Source organism: Platalea leucorodia, assembly GCF_965183815.1.
Source record: "Platalea leucorodia genome assembly, chromosome: 2".
NCBI classification, from domain to species: Eukaryota; Metazoa; Chordata; class Aves; order Pelecaniformes; family Threskiornithidae; genus Platalea; species Platalea leucorodia.
In genome coordinates, this window is record NC_138824.1 from 62,317,562 (window position 1) to 62,337,725 (window position 20,164).

Consider the following 20,164-nt stretch of genomic DNA (forward strand, 5'->3'; position numbering starts at 1 on the left):
ACATTTGAAAAGAAACTTTCACAGTGAGCAACAAAAGCTTTGTCCAGAAGTGAAACCTTATCTGGGAAGATACGAAGCCCCAGAAAGGGCTTTGTGACTGACAGGGCTGGTGTACTGAGCAGGTGATCAGGGCACAGCATCACGGTATGTGATAAACAGGCTGAAGGAAAGCAGCCACCATTTTCTCAATAGTGGAAATTCAAGAGAAGACCTCCAGAACCAGCAGTATGAATCTTTACAGCTTGAATGTTGTTTTGAGGCTCGGAAAATTTACATGTGCATTGTTGGTCACGTACAAAAAGGAAACATGGCACATAATGAAGGAAAGAGTGTGAAGCAAAGGCAGCACATGCAACTCTAACTCTTGTATCATCATTTGGGTTTCCCCAAATCTTGAGATTTTTCAGAGTGACACACAGAGTTCTTTTGCATCTTCTTCTGCCTTCTGGCCTTACGTCCTCCAGTATTCGTTGCGGTGATGAAGGCTAAAATGCTATCGCTTCTGAATAATTACTAAATTGTTCATGTGATCATATACTTCCAAAAGCTGAGTTTAAAGAAAGCCAACATTCAGTATTTTGACCTAATTATGAAATTTGGAAACACTGGGAATGTGGCGTGTGGGGATGAACAGATAATGCAATAACAGCGGACAGCTGACCTGCCAGTTATGCATATGGAATAGAATTGAATGCAGGAGTAGGAAGGAATGAGTTTAAATATTAGAAGATAGGACAAAAAGATACATTAAAATGAGAACAATTTTTATTATACATTTGCTAGTACTTTTAATGAACAGACACAGCAAATTGCTGAAGATGTTCAATAAAATACAAATTACAATGTTTATGGCATTTAATTGCAGTCTCTTATAAAAGCATGTCATTGTTGGTATGTTTTTGACTACAGTCTTTATAATATTCAGGACAACACTCATAAAGCACTTTCTCTTAGCTAAGAGGTACAATAAAATCTGTATGAGTATTGCTTATGCATGTGCAGTTCTGAACTGTGATAAGTAGGATCAGATATCAAACTGAATCATGCTAATTTATATCCACTGAAGGTCTGATCTAGAAGGAACCATTCCCCCACCCTCACTGGATTCCCCATATTATTAAATTAATTGCACTTCTTCAGCAGCCTAAGCATATGAGGCTCTGTCAATGCATTTATGAAAACACAAGCCCTATTCCAGAGGTTATGACAGCTATACACAAGGTTCTCTGCTGTTTAGACTCTTAATAGTCCTAGAGTTATTCAGTTCTTGCAGACCTTTGATCTCTTTTTCACAAGATCCCGGTTTGCAGAAAACACTGAGTTCTGGTCTTGGTTCTCCATCCCACGTAGGCTCTTTCTCGTCTCAGTGTCTAGCAGAACAACCTGGCCTGATCTCCTCACCTGCTCGAAACAACAGCCAACACTTGCCAAACACTATGCTTATTTGCCTTTCATCTGTCAACACTTTGCTTGCCATTACCTGTTTTCCACCGAAGCCTTTACCAGAGCTGCAAAGACCCTGTCTCACTACCTACCTCCACAGATGGGCCTGTCATCTCGGTCTGATTTCTCCCCGAAATTTTGTCATTGCAGATGTCCGCAAGCCTCCCCTTGGGAAGTCACTGCCCTCTCTCACACCTTCCCTCTCCAGTCCTCCTCCCTCTGCTCCACAGGCCTTTCTCCAGGAACAGCCACCGGCAGCTCCCCCTCCTCATCCACACCGCGCATAGGCAGGCTCTTGCCCCTGTTTCACAAGAGTCGCCAGCCCCTGTTTGCCAGGACCTCACCCATCATTGGCAGATCCAGGCACAGGCAAGGATATCATCTGCACACTACTTCCAATAGGAACTCCAGTTCCACCATCAGCCCAATGATTTTATCAGTAGGGTGACTCCTATGGGTTGCATTATGCCTTAATTAAGCATCAAAGTATTTCCGTGAGTCATGTGAAAGACAGATATTATTTTATTTCGTCGATGATAGCTCAGTCAGCTGAATCCAGCACCACTGGGATTATGAATGGCACAATCATGAATACACTGTGGCATATTCTCCAACACTCATCTTTTTCCAAAACAAATATTATTTGATTTCTGATCTGATGCTTCATGTAATGACATGCCAACTGTATAATGAGTATATTTGGTGTTTTTAAACCCTGGGCTTTTTCCCCACCAAAATTTCTATTGTGGCTGTGATGATGGAGAGTGTCTCTTAGAAAGACTGAGTTTTCGCTTTCCTTTATTTTGCTAACCATTACATAATTTTAAGCTTTTCTGCAAAAAGAAAATTTACGGTGCCCATAGAATCAAAACGAGCATGCTGCTGACTGAGTGAGCATTTGATCAATGCATCACAGCAAAGCTAAAGAGAAAGGCTAAAGAAAGAGGTGTAACATTTTAAACCTAGGCAGTAACATGGTTATGCTTACTTTGTGAGGCAGTATTTTATGTAACAAATCCTTATTCCACTCTAGATGGATAACAACTGTGAATTGTAATTTTATTTTCCACTTAGCGGAGCCTATTGACTTGGACTAGTTCTTGCCAGGGAACCAGTTTTGTAATAAAGGCAGTAAATTCTGATTTTGTGCTTGTTTGATAATTAATAATGCAATGTCAGCAGCAGTGCAAAATGCAAGTATGATTTTTTTTTTACTCTGCAAGTTATAAAAGATGGGTTATAAGTCAATGACTTTATGCTGAGTGTCTAAGGCACATATCATTTACTAAAATGAGTTTAGCAGACTCAGCGGAGGTTCTGTTATGTTTGTGAAGGTATGTGTGCAAGGCCCTGCCATTAACCCAGCATCCTTGTCCCCAAGCGTTAACTATACAGATACAGTTACACTGGCAACCATTTTTCCTCCCCAGTGGAGACACCGTTTATAGCAACATTGCTTTTCCTTATTGCTAAAAGAGTGACAAAAATAGGCGTGTGTGGGTGTCAGTATACATGCTAGTTATAAATATAATATATATCTGCAATTATATAATAATATATGTTTATCATCTGTGGAAAAAAGGCACAGAAATGAAAATGCCCTGTAAACTTGACACTATTGAATTATTTTTCATATCACCATCTTCCAGTATTTACGAAGGCCTAAAATAAAAACAATAGCCTTAGCCTTAACTAAACTAGAGTCACAGCTCTAACAGATGGCTGTATCAGACAAGCTTTCAGCGTAGACTGCACCTGAGCACCTCACAGCCATTAACGATGTGGGGACCCTCACAATAACCCACCAAGAGGAGCAAGCGAAATCCCGTGTGCAAGCACGAAGCAGGGAGTGAAGTCTCAATCCAGCCAAGTATGCATGTGCCACTGAGTACACAAGAATACGTCCTTTGAAGTGACTTACAGCCATAAATGCAGGATTAGGCCCAAGTGATTTACTGGGAAGTCAAAGGATGCCCACACGCTTCACCATGGGCATTTATGCCTTCTGCTGGACCAAGTAACTCTCCCAAGGACATCTGTAGCAGAGTCAGGAGGAGAACCTAAATGCCACTGTGTAACTTTCCCCTCTAAGATCAACTTTCAGCAGAGATCCTGTAAACAACCTGTCCAAAATGAGCCCTGTCAGCCAGAAGCCATGCTAGCCCAACAGTTCAACAGTCCCTAGGGCTTTCTGTAAGTCCAGTTTCAGAATACTTGTGCCATTGCAACACATATAGTGCTTTGCCATACAGCCATTTCTTCCCTGATTATTCAGAAAAGAAAAAATAATTTAACAAATGGGAATCGCATGACCAATACTATGAATAACTAGCCGCCTTTCTTCAGTGAAAACTCTATGACAAATTGGCGTTTGTTGTTAGTGACAGATGCATCTTTCCCCTTTGTAGACCTTCCCACCTGTTACTCCATGGATGGGCACACCGTTTATGTGCTGCTAACAAACTGAAAGGTGCTTCACTTCCGAAGTGACTGGGCTTCGTCAAAAAATGAACATATTATTTATTAAATGAATCAGTTATCCTAGTGAAAATTAGAGCAACACAACCACACATCTTGTATTAAGGCTTGTGTCACCTGCATGTTGGCCCCCATCTCCCTTAAGGTGCAGTAAAGCAAGGACAGGATGATGCATAGAATCATAGAATGCTTTCGGATGGAAGGGACCTTTGAAGGTCATCTAGTCCATCCCCCCTGCAATTGGCAGGGACATCTACAACTAGATCAGGTTGCTCAGAGCCCCATCCAGCCTGTCCTTGAATGTTTCCAAGGATGGGGCCCCACTGAAGGATGCATGGCCCCACTGAAATAACCAGGCAGACATGTTTTGACTTTGCAGCATTTCTAATCCTTCGCCACTGTCCTAACATCTTCCAGCTCCTGTCCCTTCTTGCTTAGCCCTGCCACCCCAGGCTTGCTGCTCCCCCTTCTCAGGAGCAGCAGTGACAGCAACAGCACCCGGAAGGCTTCAGGTGTATTTTTTTCTGACTCTGCCCACAGTATAAACCCACTCCATAATGTCTGGGAATTGTTTGTGTGGTTATCTCACCTCCCAGATCATCCAGGCAACCTGGCTACTGCACCTGACTGAAGCTCACAGACTTCCAAGGGCATAAGACCCCCACGTGTTTTTTAAAATCTGCTGATACACGTAAGAGAAAGTCTGGGAAAAAAATAGGTTTAACAGAAGTCAGTGTATTATAAGGAGCTTTCTTTCCTATAAACCACTAGCAATCAGGGTGGAGAGATGGGGGAGAAGAGAGAGAGAGAGAGAAGGGAGGGACGGGCAGAGGGAGGCAGGCTTGGTGGCTTTCTTATGTATTTTCATCTTTCAAAAAAGAAAAAAATCACAAAACAAAAGAAGAAAATACTTAGAAGGCAAGGTTTCCATAGGAAAAAAATATTTTATTTTTTTAAGAACAAATTCAGTTTGAAACAGACGTGGAATGTGATTTTTATAATTTTCATTTTCTGGGAACTAATTGCAATGTGGAACTAAAGCAGATTTCAAACTTATGACCGGCTAGTTTTAAAACAGAACGAAACAAACAAACAAACCAAACAAACAAAAAAAACCAAAAAAAACCAAAAAAAAAAAAAAAAGAAGAAATTATTTATAACTCAAGCATAATACTGTGTTACTTACAAACTGGACAAAGAAATTCTTAAATAAATATTCATGGTACACAATTTCAGCACAAATATGCGGCAATTTGGCAACCTTTTATACCATTTTTTCCTCAATACAGTGCAAAGGGGAATGACACTGCCTTTAAACAAGCTGTAGCTAAATACATTGCAAAATTCAAATTTTATACAAAACATCTTGCTCGGACTTTATAAAAAACCAACATTGCTCTATATACACAATCTGGTTAAGAAAAGCCATTTTTGTCTTGTTTTCATGTGGTTTTTTTTTTTTATTATTTAAAAAGGTGAATAAGGCTACTGTAACACCCCAAATCCATATACAGTAAATCTGAACCTATTTACAGCATCTTCACTTAGACATGATGGTGCAAATTCCAAGTCGGGTGACTAGGGATGATCATACAAGCAAGGCATTTACAGTAACTTTTCAAAGCTGGACCAACGTCAAATAAAGGAACAGTTGGTAGATTGTCATAATTCTGCACCAGACACAAAACAGACGCACAGTACATTTTTTTTTTTCAATTCGTTGCAGGTTGCTCTTGAGCAATTCGTCTGATTTTTTTTTTCACAGTTTAGTACATAACTAGAATGTAGCCAATTGATGAAGCACAGATTTGATTTAATAAAAATCAGGATCAGTAACCCCATCTTTTCCCTTCCTCCCCCTCCCCCAAAATAAAATCTTAATGACTTACAAGAGAACCTTGTATGGATGGATTCACAGAAAGGAAGGGTTGTTGAAAAGAATTACATATGTACTGTAGTTAGTCACCATGGTAACCTTCCACAGAACCACGGGTCGGGATTTTTTTGTTTTGTTTCTCTCTTTTGGACCAACATCCCAACATCATTTTCAGGTTCAGGAAACAGAGAGAGTGATCATTTCTATGACAGATTTTTTTCTTTTTTTTTTTTTTTTTTGCAGGTGCTCACCGGAGGTCTGAGAACCCCAAAATGCTGTTGCTACATTTTCTTTCCAAATCAGAAAGCAAAGTGTTACCATAGTAACATGACTATGTTAGAAATGTCTATTTGCATAGCACATATAAAAGTAGAGTTTTTTTATTTCCTCCCCAGGGTGGGAGCTTTAGGGGAATAGCCATACTAAAGAGAAAACTTTAACCTGAAAACCCCCTCTACGAACCTCAATGAAATCTACAGAACACATCAGCCCACAAGGCAAGGGAAAACACAACACAGAAAATAAATGCCGGCACACCTTGTCATTGTTAAATATGTGATGCAGTAACATTGATTTCCTGATATTTTGGGCCTTGTATTTCCTAGTTTTCTCTTACGAGGTGTTTTGGATTTTTTTTTAATATGCTCCCATTCTTATTTTTGGATGGCTGATGTTTTTCCCAGAAGCAGTTTCTTTGTTTTTTTAAATGTGTATACATATATATGCATATATATGCATATATAAACATATATATGTGTGTAGATACATACACACACACACACACATATATCTGTAAAATGACAAGTTAAGACTATTTAATTGCCGCAAATGAATTTCACATGTTCTGGTGTAGATTCTGTGCAATCTCAAAATATATATTAGTAAAAAAAGCAAACCAAAACAAAAAAGTAAGAAAGAATGAACGAAAAAAACTCTCACTTTATATCCCTTGTGTTCTATACACCTATTATAAATAAGACATATCTTCCTTCTCCATCTCAGTGTCATAATTTATTTTATTCTTACAGACTGCAAGAGGTTTGCCATATGTGCTTTAACTTTGCAACAGAGCACCAATGAACGGCTGTGTCAGTCACAGTACCGACACTCACTGTGCAGGGACAGCACTACAATAAACCAAAGCATCAAAAGGCTCAGTCAGAAAGAAATTCTGTCTTACTTTAAGAGATGAGAAAGGTTGTTGTTTTTTTGGGTTTTTTTTGTTTTTTTTTTCACAACTTTACCAGTGATAGAATTACAGCTCATTTGACCTGTTGGCTTATAATCATCTTGGTCAGATTTGGCTCTCTGCTATTTTCTTAAACGCTTTCCCTGTGTTTAGTATAACGTGACAGTATAGCAGCTGAGTCTGCTTAAAAGTCATCCAAAGCAGACTACATTTTCGCTACAGCTTCAAAGCTGTATATTTTATTGCCAGTACCACAACAGCCCTGCCCTAATATATCCTCAGCGGCCTGCTATTGTCTTGTCCTCTCCAAGCTTGTTCACTTACTAACAATACCCCTTTGTTCTACTGTATTGAAGGTACTATTTTTTTCTGCACTGGTGTTTGATAACCATGAATTCCTTCAAATGCAGCCCTAATCCACTGCGTGTGTTATTGTGCCTCCTACTTGCCTCTTTAAACTTAGCATACCAAAGTGCTGTGCTACCTAAATGTTTTTTTTTTTTTATTTTTTCTTCCCAGCTTCTATTTTTGAGGCAGCAGTATTCAATTGCAACTGCAGTCAGCCCTTCCCTCCACCACCCAGTCCTGCTCTTGACTTTGTTGACAGCCTAACTTTTTGGCTGGAAGGCTCCTTACTATCAAACACAATTTCTATAAATGCATTACCCATTCGAGTGAGGCTGCTGTAGCAGATGGATGGAGTGCGGATCTCCAAACATTAATGTTCCATTAGTGATTCAGGAGGTGGAGTGAAAGGAAATCTTATGTGAAGGATGGCAGAGCCCCGGATAACAGAAACAAATGGAACAGTGACGGACTAAAAGCAAGAGAACTTTAACAAGTCTTACTTAGACACCAAGGTCTGTGTGACAAATCCAGTACGCACTGAGAGACACACAAAAGTCAGAAGATTGCATTTCAAGCTTGATATATCCTAGAGCACCTTCCCAGGATGCCTAGAGCTATTAACATCCACGGATCACTCCATCTTCCCTTGGCTTTTGTACATGCCTGAACGCCCGCAGCACATGGCTTTGAGGATGATGAATGTAACAAGAGTACAGCAATCAGAATGGGCATCTTCTACATAAAAGTCTTCCAGCTTTTAGTGAATACTTATTCACCAAGATAGGAATTCTACAGACTAGGTAAGCTGTCCAGCTTGCGTCGGCTCCCGGAGAAAGAGCTGTCGCCTTCTACCCCCCTGTGCTTGAGTCAATGCTAGCGCACAAGGCGTCATCACAAACCCCAACAGAAAGCATTCGACCAGTGAGTTTCCTCTATGACTCAACTGTACCACAGAGTTGGCTGTGTGTTTCTCAGACCTTGTAATAAATGTTTGCTGGACTCTGAGGAGGCATCTCTTGAACTATGTACACCGGATGTCCATAGTCGCCGCTGACCTTTTCATAGTGGGGGCAAAAGACACTGTCTGCAGTCCTTAGAGGAATGATAATGTCACTGGGCTCAGAACCATTGTTGTTGCCACTGCGTTTTGGGGTGGCTAACGTACTAAGTGAGAGAGTTGTCGTGTGTTGCGGGGAATGCTTCCTGTGTCTTCTCCGGTACTTCAACAAAAGAACCACCAAAGTGATGATGATGACGATGAAAATGATGCACCCTGATGCAATCCCTGCAAATAAGGCCACCTCTGAACCCAGTATACTGGAATGCCCAGCCTTACTGCCATCTGTGCTAGATCCTGGAAAGAACGGAAATACAACAGACAAAAGTTATTGCCATCCTGCGACCCACTTACGCTGCTTAAAAATGTGTGGAGTAAGCAAGACTGGAAGAATTAACTGACAGCTAAACTTTGACAAACCAATTACCCTGTTAGATAGCTAAATGCAAACAGCCGAAGTCAGCAATCAATATTAAACAAGACTTTGTGTCTGTTGGTCTCACTTTTGTGCTGCTCCTGAACCACCCTGTTTCATACATCATCATCCATCAGCAGTGAGGACCAGCACTGACAAGGCAGCCTTTGATGCACACTGCATCTTTTAACAGATGCCGGCCAGCCCCAGGCATCAGAGAGGGGTGGGATAGGACTGTGAGGGGAAAATAACACAGGGAAAAGCCAATTCTCAGGACAACTGGTACCATTCAGTGTCACACTGTTCTTCTGCTATTTTATCTTTTGCATATTGATTTAAGTTAAACCGTTCTTAGTGCCTCTTTACATGGACTCCTCTTGCTTGCACGTGAAGCAAAGGAGCTTGAGGCAGTGCCGGAGATAGGCAAAATGGCTATGGCATGTATCTGTTTGTGTTAACTTACATTTACTTAAAAGAAAACTACACTACGCATTTGCTAGTCAGGAAAAGCTCACATGCTGAACAGCCTGTTGAATATTTCGTGCCATCACGGTGTCATATTATTTGTCACAAAAATTAAATGAATGCTCACTTGACACTTTCTCACTTGAAAATTTGAACTGACTTCCCTCTCTTGATGCTCACTCACAGGTGGAAGAATGCTGCAGATGCTACGTCCACGTAACTGTGAACTTTTCCTACTGGAACCTCCGTAGGAAATGGCTGAAACCTGCCCAGTGACTGCCATATCAAAGATTCATTAACCCAGTTACTAATGACAGAGCTAGCAAGGAAAACTTGCAGCCATTTTCGGGAACCCCAGAATCAACTGTCAGCAAGTTTTGCTTTGTAGCATTCCCAATTCACTGAATTTTCTTCCAGAGACCTTGGGTCTTAAGAGTTAGGTTTTTTTCTTGTTCACCTAATCACCCTGAAGATATTTGTTCAGAATCATCTGCTTATCTTGTTTAGATAATTTTTTTAAAAAAAATAATCTCTAAGAAACACCAGCCATTCACGTGTAGACTTTATATGGTCAGTTAAAAGATCAGGACATTAATTATAGATGCTTTGAAATAAACTTTATAAATGGCTGTCGAGAACCACTTGATAATGTATCATACGGGAAGAGAAAGACAGAAAGACTCTTTCATCTGCCAGAGTACTAAATGTAAGGCAGCATTTACCATCGCAAAGCTGCTTAGCGAATGTCCTATCCAAAAACTTTCCTGTAAATGAGTGATATTCTCACAAGATGTAATTAACTTCTACTGCAGAGTGGAAGAGGGGAGAGAGCAGCCACTGCCAAAACTTGCAACTCCCAGACACTATCCACCGGAGCATCAGAACTGTCTTTTGCTTCATCCCAGTACAAAAGCACTTGTTTTTCTGGCACTTTAATGGTAAAATAAAATGTGGGGACAAAGGAGGAGATGCTGCCAGAGCCCCGTCCCAGGCGTGAGCCCCGCTGCACTTACCTGAGTGGTCTTTCACAAAGGGGCTGGTGGTGGAACTCTTCCCGTTGGTGCCAGCTTCCTGCTCGGGGCGCTTGGTGGGGTCCGTGTGCCGGGGCAGCCCCGCCGAGTTGGGATCTGGGGGAGAGAAAGACGACTCATGCAGCTTCGGCGCTTGATGGTACGGAGCCTTCTAAGCCGGCTCTAGGTACCTCGTGAGACACGAATGGCTTTGAACAGAAGAATCTTTATGCAAAAGTCTGGGAGATATAAGTACGTAATTTTCCTTTTAAAGCAAAATGGTTATATTTTTTCAGAGGTTTAAATTGTGAGGCCATCTGCGGAAACTATAGGGACTCCTGTAATTGGCAAGAAAAGCTTTGCAGATGACATTTCAGTTTAACTGAGGAAGTTGACTGACTACTAAACCAACTTCTACTTAGAAGAGTAATTCTTTCTTCCTGCACAATAGGTTATCTATATGTGAAAAGAGACAATGAACAAAAACCTCTCTGTAATCAGAATTCATAACAAGCAAACTATAGAAATATTAGCTTCCCTCCTTTCATGTATTTTAAATAATTTTGAACAGCAGAGTTGTGGCTTTTGTTTTTAAAATAAAAATAAAAATGACTGAAACACACTACTCCCAGGTGACCTTTCCTTCTAGGGATCTCTCCAATGAAGAGACTGTATTATGCTAACTCTCCTCCTGTAGAAATCTGTCAGTAGCCGAGGAAGAGAAAATAGGCTTGGCTTTCAGACCATAAGGGAGGAATGACCACACTAGACTCTGTTGGCTCTCTGCTCTACACCGCTAAAATAAGCCTGAAAACTAAAAGGACACTGACACTGATCAAAGTGATTTCATGAAACAGCAGATGGTCTTTACCTTGTCCAACTTTCATGAGGATCTTCATGGTTTTTGTCTGGCACACCCCTCCCTCCTGGTTATCCAGGCCCTCCAAAGACCCATTTGATGTTGCTGATTAAAAATAAAAGAAAAATAAAAAAATAAAAATAAATAAAAATCAGGAAATCAACAGGCAAAGTGATGTGAACATGAGTGTCTGAAAGCAGAAATCTTTCAGTCTACCAGGACCTGTTCTTGTTGCTCGGGCTGACCTATGGAAAGTTGTGAAATGTTAAAAGCCAAAGGAATGAATACATTGGTAAGTAGTACAATATATACAAATGGTGGAATGTGTTATCAAGGTTTCAAATTTACCCAGCAACCTTTTTTTCTATGCACAATTGACTGACTAACTGACTTGGACGAAAACACAGCACCTTGCTAAAAGGTGATGGGAGTCAGCTGAAAAGGAAGCCCTGGCAGGCTCAGAGGAGCAAAGCACTGAAAATTCACCCTTTTTTTTTCCCCCAACAATATCTTTATAATCAGCACGTTACACCTGCTTCCTCTATTACAAATCTCCTGCTGGAAGAAGTGAATGCATACAAAAGACCCAGGTGAAAGCTGAGATTCTGCACTGATTGGAAAACCATTTAATATTTTAAAGTACAATCTCACTTTTCTCAGCATTGAGGAGCCTCCGCGGGGGCGGGTGGGAATACGGTCTATTCTCACGGAAACCTTTTAGCTCATACAAACAAATGGGTGCTTTCCCCTGCATTTATATTGTTCTCCCTTATCTAAGCACCGGCTGGAACCGTGCAACCCTGCTGCAAGCTGCAATACGATTTGTGCACAAAGCACAACTCCCTTGGAGACTCCAAAATGTTGAGTCACGGCTTAGGGGTGCGCTGCCGCTGCCGCCCAAGCCAGCTGTTGGTTGCAAACCCCCAACAGCTGCTGGAAAACTATTCGGCAGCTCCTCAGCCCTGGGCATCGCCGCCACTCCGCACCATGCCACGCACTGGCACATCAGCATGTGCGCTGGTGCCACAGCCACGGTGGCAAAGCAAGCACGTCCGCCAATGCTAGACTCCGGCTTCACTATTTAGGGAATGCACCAGGGATTTTTCCACCCTGGTTGTCCTAGGGCTGCAAATTTCACCGTCATTTCTTGGAGCTGTTTATCCAAGGCCCAAACCGCATGTACGAGCGGGTGCATGCACACACACCGGCACTGGGCCACTGGCTGGAGAAAACAAATAGAAAATGGGAGATAACGGAGCTTGCTGCTTGCCGTGGCTGTGGTGAACTGCTTAAGCAGCACTTTCCTGCCTCTGCCCCTCTCCTTTCAGCTTGGGATCTAATTCAACCAGGGCTTCACACTGTTCAGATCTTTGTTTTTAATTCTCACTTCTTCTCTTTTGCCTTCCTTGGGGATTTCTTTCAAATGCAGCCTATGTATATTTCCTTTTTCCTTCACAATGTCTTCCTAGCCCCACGGCAGTATTTTTCTTGCTCTAATCTTCTCTCTAGCCGTAAAGATATAAACCCCATACCGCTGAACCCTGCTTCCTAGCCTTTGATCTACTTCTTGTTTTTGTTCCACTTCTGCCTCTTTTGTGACTAACTCGAATTACAGCCACCGTACAAACTTCCCAAATTGTGCTTTCCTTTCCTAAAATTCCCTTCTCCTCATACGTGGTCCCTCCCAGTTCCTCCTCTTGTTCCCTCCCCCCTGTAAAAACATGACAATGGCCATATGTGCAACTACTACTTTTTTTTTCCGACTTGCAAAGAAGACTTTTTAAAATATAAAAGAACACAGTGAGTAATTTAAGATAAAAGCCGATCTGAAATGTGCCACTGAATTGCCAGGCTCAGAAAATAATGGAGACATATAGTTTTGTTTTCTTTTGTTTTTTTTCCAGAGGGGAAAAAAATCAATACTAAGAACCAGTTCTGGACATAAATCAAATGTGTCTTTGCTGAAAGTGTTTTTTATGACCTATTTGCCAATGTACCAGCACAAGGACAAGGGAAAAAAAGCAGTAAATAGAAATACCAAAGCTGAGCATCAGCTGAAAGTACAACTAATAAACACTGACTTTGTCTTGTGGTTTTTGTTATTCCTCTTTTGTTTTTTAATCGAGGCGATGGGGACTCACATCTCCTTAAACACCTTCCACTTGATTTTAATTGAATAGAGTGCTGCTTCTTCTGAACATCAATGCCTTTTTATTCTTTAACGGCCTATCCATTTAACCCACAGAGCAGGAGACCTCAATAAGATGCAGAGGATGCAGTCTGACCTCAGTACAGAATAAGAAAGTAAGACGGCAAAAAGAATGCAAAATTACTTCAAATACAGTCTCCAAACGGGAAGGCCCAGATGTACAATGAGTCTGGTTGTGTGCCTACGCGAGCGCAATCTGCCTCGCTTGCTTGCTAAAAGAATGCTTTCATAGCTTTGATGTCAGATGAATGAATTTGCAGAAGTATTCACTTTTTCCACAGTTCTTCAAGGGGTTTTTGGAAAGCCTACATTATAGCTCAGAGTAGCTCAGACTACTACATCCCAAGGAACGGGGAATTTTCAAAGAGGAGCATTTCAGTGACAAAGCAAAGTTTCCATCTCAGCTTCTCCCTGTAATTAAACTGACAATTACCCAAGGCCACTGGAGGAAATTATTTTTCAAAATTCATTAAGACTATCGAAATATAACCTCACATATCCCTAGTGTACCAGGAAGAAAGTGGGTAGTTTTAAACACATCGTTTCAAGCCTTGAAAAGCTGCACAGAGAAAAAGAAGTAATCTGGGACATCAGAGAAAACAGAGTTTCATACTGCCAATGCCCCTTGACAGTTCAGTGTGCAGAAGTCAGACAAGGGAGTGAGTATAAAATACTCCTCAAATGCTTGCCAGTGCCCTTCTATATGGATCTCCAAATGAAAATTACACCCACTAACATGTAAGCTCCTCCACTACACTCACACTTCTGCAGGAAAGTGACCCTGTACCTGGAGCTCTGCTCACACTGAAAGGATATTTAAAAAAAAAAAAAAGTGTCTGTGACAGGAGTTTTGGGTATAAACACAGAAACATAACACAAGTTTCTTGTGTCTAAAATGGAAATGCTACTCTCCGGTGTGTTTATATGATCAAATTTTAGACCTTACATCCATTTTATTTTTATATACCTATATATAAAAAAGAACAGATTTGGGTTTTTTTTATATTTAGAGCTAAAGATGGATATATTTTAGAGGCAATTACTCACACATGAACTACTATACATAGCCCTGTGCTAAGAAGAGTAGATACTACTTCAATATTAAGATTAATAAACATACTTAATGGTTAATATAAAGTTTCTCATGAGTATTAAATTTTCTCAGAATCCCACGCTTCACTTTGTATTAATACAGCAACACATAGGAAACTAGAAGTAAATGCAATGTTGCTAAACAGGTAGCAAAATATTTTTAAATCTTTTGATGCATAGGTACCTCTGATTTTCTGAGACCTGTCCTGTTCCACTGGTGTCAATTGCAAAACTAATAATTACAGTCAAAAGCACACTAAATTATTCAGTCAACAGTTTAGGCACACCTACAAATAAACAGATATAATTGCCCTAAAATCTCTATTATTTTTAAGACTTTCTGACAAAATCGTAATAATTTATAGGCAATGTTTACAGCAGTCGGTCAAAAATTATATTTCAGCTCTGTATACACAGGCACCGTGTGTCTGCATTCCTTGAATACAACAGGAGTTGCCATTTTTTAAGGTATATAAGTTTGGATTTTCAACTTCCAGAAAAAAATCGTTTGTTATGAAATTATAGTTAAGAGTCTGCTGATACATACTTACTTTGGAGAAGCTAGTATACGTTTTCAGTTTCGTAAAACACTGCCTTAACATATCCTCTCCCTTACACAAGAGAAATAAAATTATTCAGGCCAAAGAATTTCATTCCAGCTCTGCCTTCCCTTCTTCGAAATATGTAAATTATTAAAAAAACAAACAAACAAACAAACAAACAAACAAACAAACAAACAAACAAACAAAAAAACACCAAACCCGGAAACTCATGTAAATCAATGTAGGATGTTTTACATTTATTTGCTTTTAAAACTTCACAAGTGTTGTTTATTGTACGAAATGCATTAGTCATAAATGCAGAGGCAGGGAATCAGTGAGCGAAACAGAGTCAGCTGACAAGAATAGTTCCTGGCTATGATTCTCATACAGTCCCCATGGAGAGGAAGTAATATTACATTTTAATATGTCTTCATTTGATTGTTATTACTCTGCCTCCCAGGAGGCTAAGCTCCTGCATGGATCTTGGCTGTTTTCAACCTATCAGGTTGGTAACATTGCTCTAATCAGATGGAGAATTAAGCTGCTGGATTTGTGCCTGTATATAGATTTTCATTCACAAAGAGATTAGAAAGGAAGGCACAGTCACAAAAATTCAACTTCCTTCACTCCTAAAAACACACATTACAAAATGAAAAAAGCCATCACAATTACTTAAAAGAAAACACCAGCAGACAAAAGTCTCAGCCTCTCAATTCTGTCACAATTATTACCCATACTTTTACGTTAAAGGATTATGAATAACATTACCTACTTGCAAGTTACATGTCATATCCTTTGAACCAACACAACTTTATAACACATTTATTTCTAGAGCTTGAATATGAAATGGACTACATCGCTGAAAAGAGAAATTATGATCATCATATTTAATTTTCCTGTGAAAACTAAATGGACCTTAAGCCACAGTCTATAGGAATGAATGAGTAATGTCAACTGATGGGCAAGTGCAAAATTGGTTTTGTCCCCCCTTAGTGTGCTGGATGATACAAGCCATTTGGCAATGTATCAAAGACACATCATTGACGAGGTCATCAAGAATTAATTGCTGCTGGTGTGGATCTGTTAATAGAAAAATGAGAATTACAGGTTTCTTTGGGGTAGATCAGTACAGTCCAATAGTAGTCATTTTCACCATTTTTTTTTCTTAAATACTGCTTGAATTCAGCATCAGAAAACAGGTTTCTCAAAATCAGAGCTAAATAAAATCAAATAACCTTGCCTATCTTCACTTTTCCCCAGCTGTGCTTAGAAACTGAATGGAAAAGCCTAAACAGCAGCAAAAATCCACAAGAGCTTTAGACTCAACAGCAGTGAGAAGTTACTCTTAAAGCAAAGCTGCACTTGATCTCATATGCACTCACAGGATTACTAAGCGCATGTAAAGCTTTTGAGGGTTTTTTATTTTATTAAGTAACAGAACACTATTTTGGCAAGGCATCGTGTGTTTGTGCTCTGACTGCTTTCATCTGCTTTTGGTCCTTTTAATGACTCTCTTAGTAAAGCACCAAATAAATAATTCTTCTTTCCCATAAATTATCTAAATTTATGGGACAGGTTTTAAGAACACCAGAAATCGCACACTGTAAAACCACAAATCACAGATCACAACACAGAGGTTGTTTCTAGACCAGCCAGGGATGAAGAACAAGGCAGCTGAGGTCATAGAAAGAGTGTTTTAATTAAATGAAATTAAATTCTTTTTTTTCCCACTTAGTAGCAATGCCAGATCTGCATGGAGATCTGAAACAACGAAAAAAAATTGTTCAGGCCACTCACCAAAGAACAGGTAGCTTGGCAAACACTACGTTGGATGAGCTGCAGAAAGTTTAGAGAGAAGATAAATATACTAATTTCAACTACTAGCAACTAACAGTTCACTCTTGCTTGTAGTGACAAAAAATGAGACCGACACTGAAATCTTCACTTTTTTAAAAAATGAAATTGTCTTCCAAAATTTAACTATCAGCGCTCCCAAACCTGGACCTCAAGTGCTAAAACTTAAAATGCGTTACGAATAGTCGCACGGAGTACTGTCAAGGTGTTGCGTGTGTTTCTATCTACAGACTGGAGACCTCCTTTGTTTAACTCTTTGTGCTTGAACAATGAAATCATATCCTAACTTTTCTACTGATCTTATAGAGACAAAAAAAGGACCTTTAATAGCCTTTTTTCCCCTCTATCCACAGAGGAGGCAAAACTTCTATGTGAAGGAAAGGAACAGAGTTCTCCCTTCTTCTTTTCCGCTTCTCATCCTTGTTTTTTAAATTAAGTCCTACGATGTATGTCTCAGGATTTATATCTAAACAGGATCCACAAATGATATTCTGCACAGCAAGTAAGAAGCAATGCCCTCCCCAGTCAAGCTAAAACAAGAACAAAATGAAGTAAAATAAAAAACAGGCCTCTTCTTGCCTGGAAGAAGGCAAAGGCTCTGCAGTGAAACTTTGTGATTCACTTTTCTAACCACTGCTCTGAAATGTATCTTGTCCAAATGCGAATGGCATGACTTGTGGTACTTAAATGGGACTCACGATATAGGGGTCTTTATATAATTCCCCATATAAGTCTCCACTTGTATTCATATGCCAAGAGAGGGACAGATTTTACTACTCTTTCAGTTTTTTGGGGCAGGGTGCAATGTGGAGGACACGAACAAGACAGAGCCAATCAGTTCTGTACTGTAATATACCTTGGTATAAACCAACTGTTTAATTCCAGGCACACCTCTGGGAATCCGTAGACTCTCCTTCCTGCATCTCATGTCATCCGACTGAGAAGGCCTGTCCAAGTATTAAGCACAAAATAGGGAAAGAGTTCTTGTAAATTTTCCTACATTCACAATGATTCTATTAATTCCAGGGAGATGTGGCATCATACAAGAATACAGGTGGTAAAAAAAAGCCCTTTATGCCAACAAAGTCTCTCCATAAAGGGAAAAAGAGACAGTGAGCAAGATGGAGTTGGAAAGTATCAAAGAAGCTGTGAGCTTTGACTGGTTTCTGCTGCCTATCATTTTAAAAACAGCACCACTTTATTTCTGGGTTAAGGAGCACCACAGCTGAAGTGTACTAAACAGTAAACTATTTGCTAAATTATTAACCATTACAAAAGGTCACACCCACCCACAACAAAATCCTACTTGCTTCACTGCTGTCAAGTGTCCCTTTTCAAAATTCTCTTATAATGATTAAGAGATTATAAAAAAATAAAAAATAAAAGCGTCTCAATACTGTATCACTATGAATGACAAGTTAAGTCTTTCATTACGGTTAAGCATTTCTAAAAGTATTTCAGTTCTATATTTCACATACTCTGAGAAATGTTGTCAGATAATGATCTACTGCACACATGGTTGCTTCTAGTTTACATAAACAAATTATATATCTGTGAGCACTGAAGTAACTGTGGCAGATGCAAGCCCACTAATTATGGTGTATTCAGCGTATATCGGAACGTATGCATCTAAAACAGATTACTAGCTAGTTAACTTCACCAACCACAAACAGGTATTTTATGTAAGTTTATCCTTTCTCCTGGCACACTACTGGCAAAAGCCTCTCATGGATGGGGAGAAATATCTCCCCGCTACCACAGCAAGCTTTGCTTAACAGTTCAGCTGAACAGAACTAATAGAATTAGCTAGCATTCAAGTTACACTAATTGTTGCTAATGACCGGCAGGCTTGCTGGAAACAAAAGCAGAAGCTTTAACATGAAATGAGGACCTATTTTCTGTATTGTACAAACTCAACACCACTCTTCAAGGATGTTCATCTGCCTTGAAAATCTCTCTGGTTTCTGTCAGTAGCACTTGGATAAGAAAGGGTTATAGTGAAAGTTCATATGAAATAAATAACAAACCTCTTGCTCATTCTGCTGTCACTAATTGCATGCAATGATATTAATGACCCAGTAATTGCTATACGAGTAGCACTGAAGTGGAAAACATCGTTTTGAGGCAGAGTTCATCTCTAGGTGGTAGGACTTCACCAGTGACTGAGTTAATGCCTAGTGACAGTTTAGAATATAACACTATAGACGAGAAAATGTGCCAGTCTCATGGTTATAACAGTTTAGATGGACATGACGTTATTTGCTTTGACCACACAGAGTCCAGGAGTAACCCCAGTAAAGTGCCACAGTCAGAGTTTGCCCTATAGATGAACCTCATTCCTTTCAAGAGAGATGCTCTGCACTATAATAATCTAGAGCAATTTTCCACATGTTTGCTTCAATAAAAGAATACCTTCATCTCCTGCTTTTACATCAAGCACAACAAAAGTGTGCTTTATTGCAAAACACAAAAAGCTATTTACATCATCTAACTATCCTTCAGCAACACAGAGTTTGGCACCTTAGTACTGAGATCAATTATGATACTACTGGATGACTGTGCACTTGGCAAAGATGATCAGAAGTTAAGCACTGTGTTGATTGCAGAATGCTTTTGTTTGTGTTTAGAACTTTAAAATACCCATGGAGTAAAACTTAATGAGGGAACATTGCTGAAATAAAGCAATCTGAACTTCAATGGTGCTACAGGACCTCTAGTTCAAATACTTGCCCTAAGAAATTAAGGGGTTTAATGTCTTTAGAAATTATCATCTAGCCACGTCTCGGTCCATTTTAAGAAACTCCGATGGGATGGGTATGTTAATCCTCCAGTGTTTGGAATTTTGAAAATTCATGACTAGACAGGAGAACCAATACTTTTAATAACGACGTTCACACAGTTTCTAATATTTCATTAGTATTTTAACAGTATAACATTTTTAATAGTTTAACTTTTTTTTTTTTTTCTTTTGCAACACAAATTATTTAATTAATGTCTTCGTTAGGCTACTAAATCTGCTGTGGCAGCCTCTAGACAGCAGGTGGAATCAAGTTTCAGCAGAGACTGGGGCCAAACACCTGGAAGGCAGTTTTGCAGAAACGGCACTGGGGGTCCTGGTGGACACCAAGTTGACCACAAGCCAGCACCGTGCCCTTGCGGCAAAGGTGGCCAACAGCCTCCTGGGCTGCATTTGGCAGAGTGCTGCCAGCAGGCAGAGCAAAGTAATCCTTCCCCTCTACTCAGCACTGGTGAGGCCCCAGCTGGAGTGCTGGGTGCAGCCACAGGCTCCCCAATACAAGACAGACATGGACTTACAGGAGCAAGTCC

At 40.0% G+C, this 20,164-nt stretch overlaps 1 protein-coding gene across 1 annotated transcript in view; it reads right to left on the minus strand.

The window, feature by feature from the left end:
- Positions 1-4,915: 4,915 nt before the first annotated feature.
- The window catches only part of EFNB2 (ephrin B2), a 45,750-nt gene continuing 30,501 nt past the window's right edge, over positions 4,916-20,164 (minus strand). Inside the window, exons 3-5 of the mRNA XM_082304489.1 lie at positions 11,153-11,245; positions 10,285-10,398; positions 4,916-8,688 (exon numbers count right to left, since the gene is read on the minus strand). Coding sequence (XP_082160615.1) covers positions 8,306-8,688; positions 10,285-10,398; positions 11,153-11,245 — 590 coding nt within the window. The 3' untranslated portion in view covers positions 4,916-8,305. The remainder of the gene's footprint in view (positions 8,689-10,284; positions 10,399-11,152; positions 11,246-20,164) is intronic.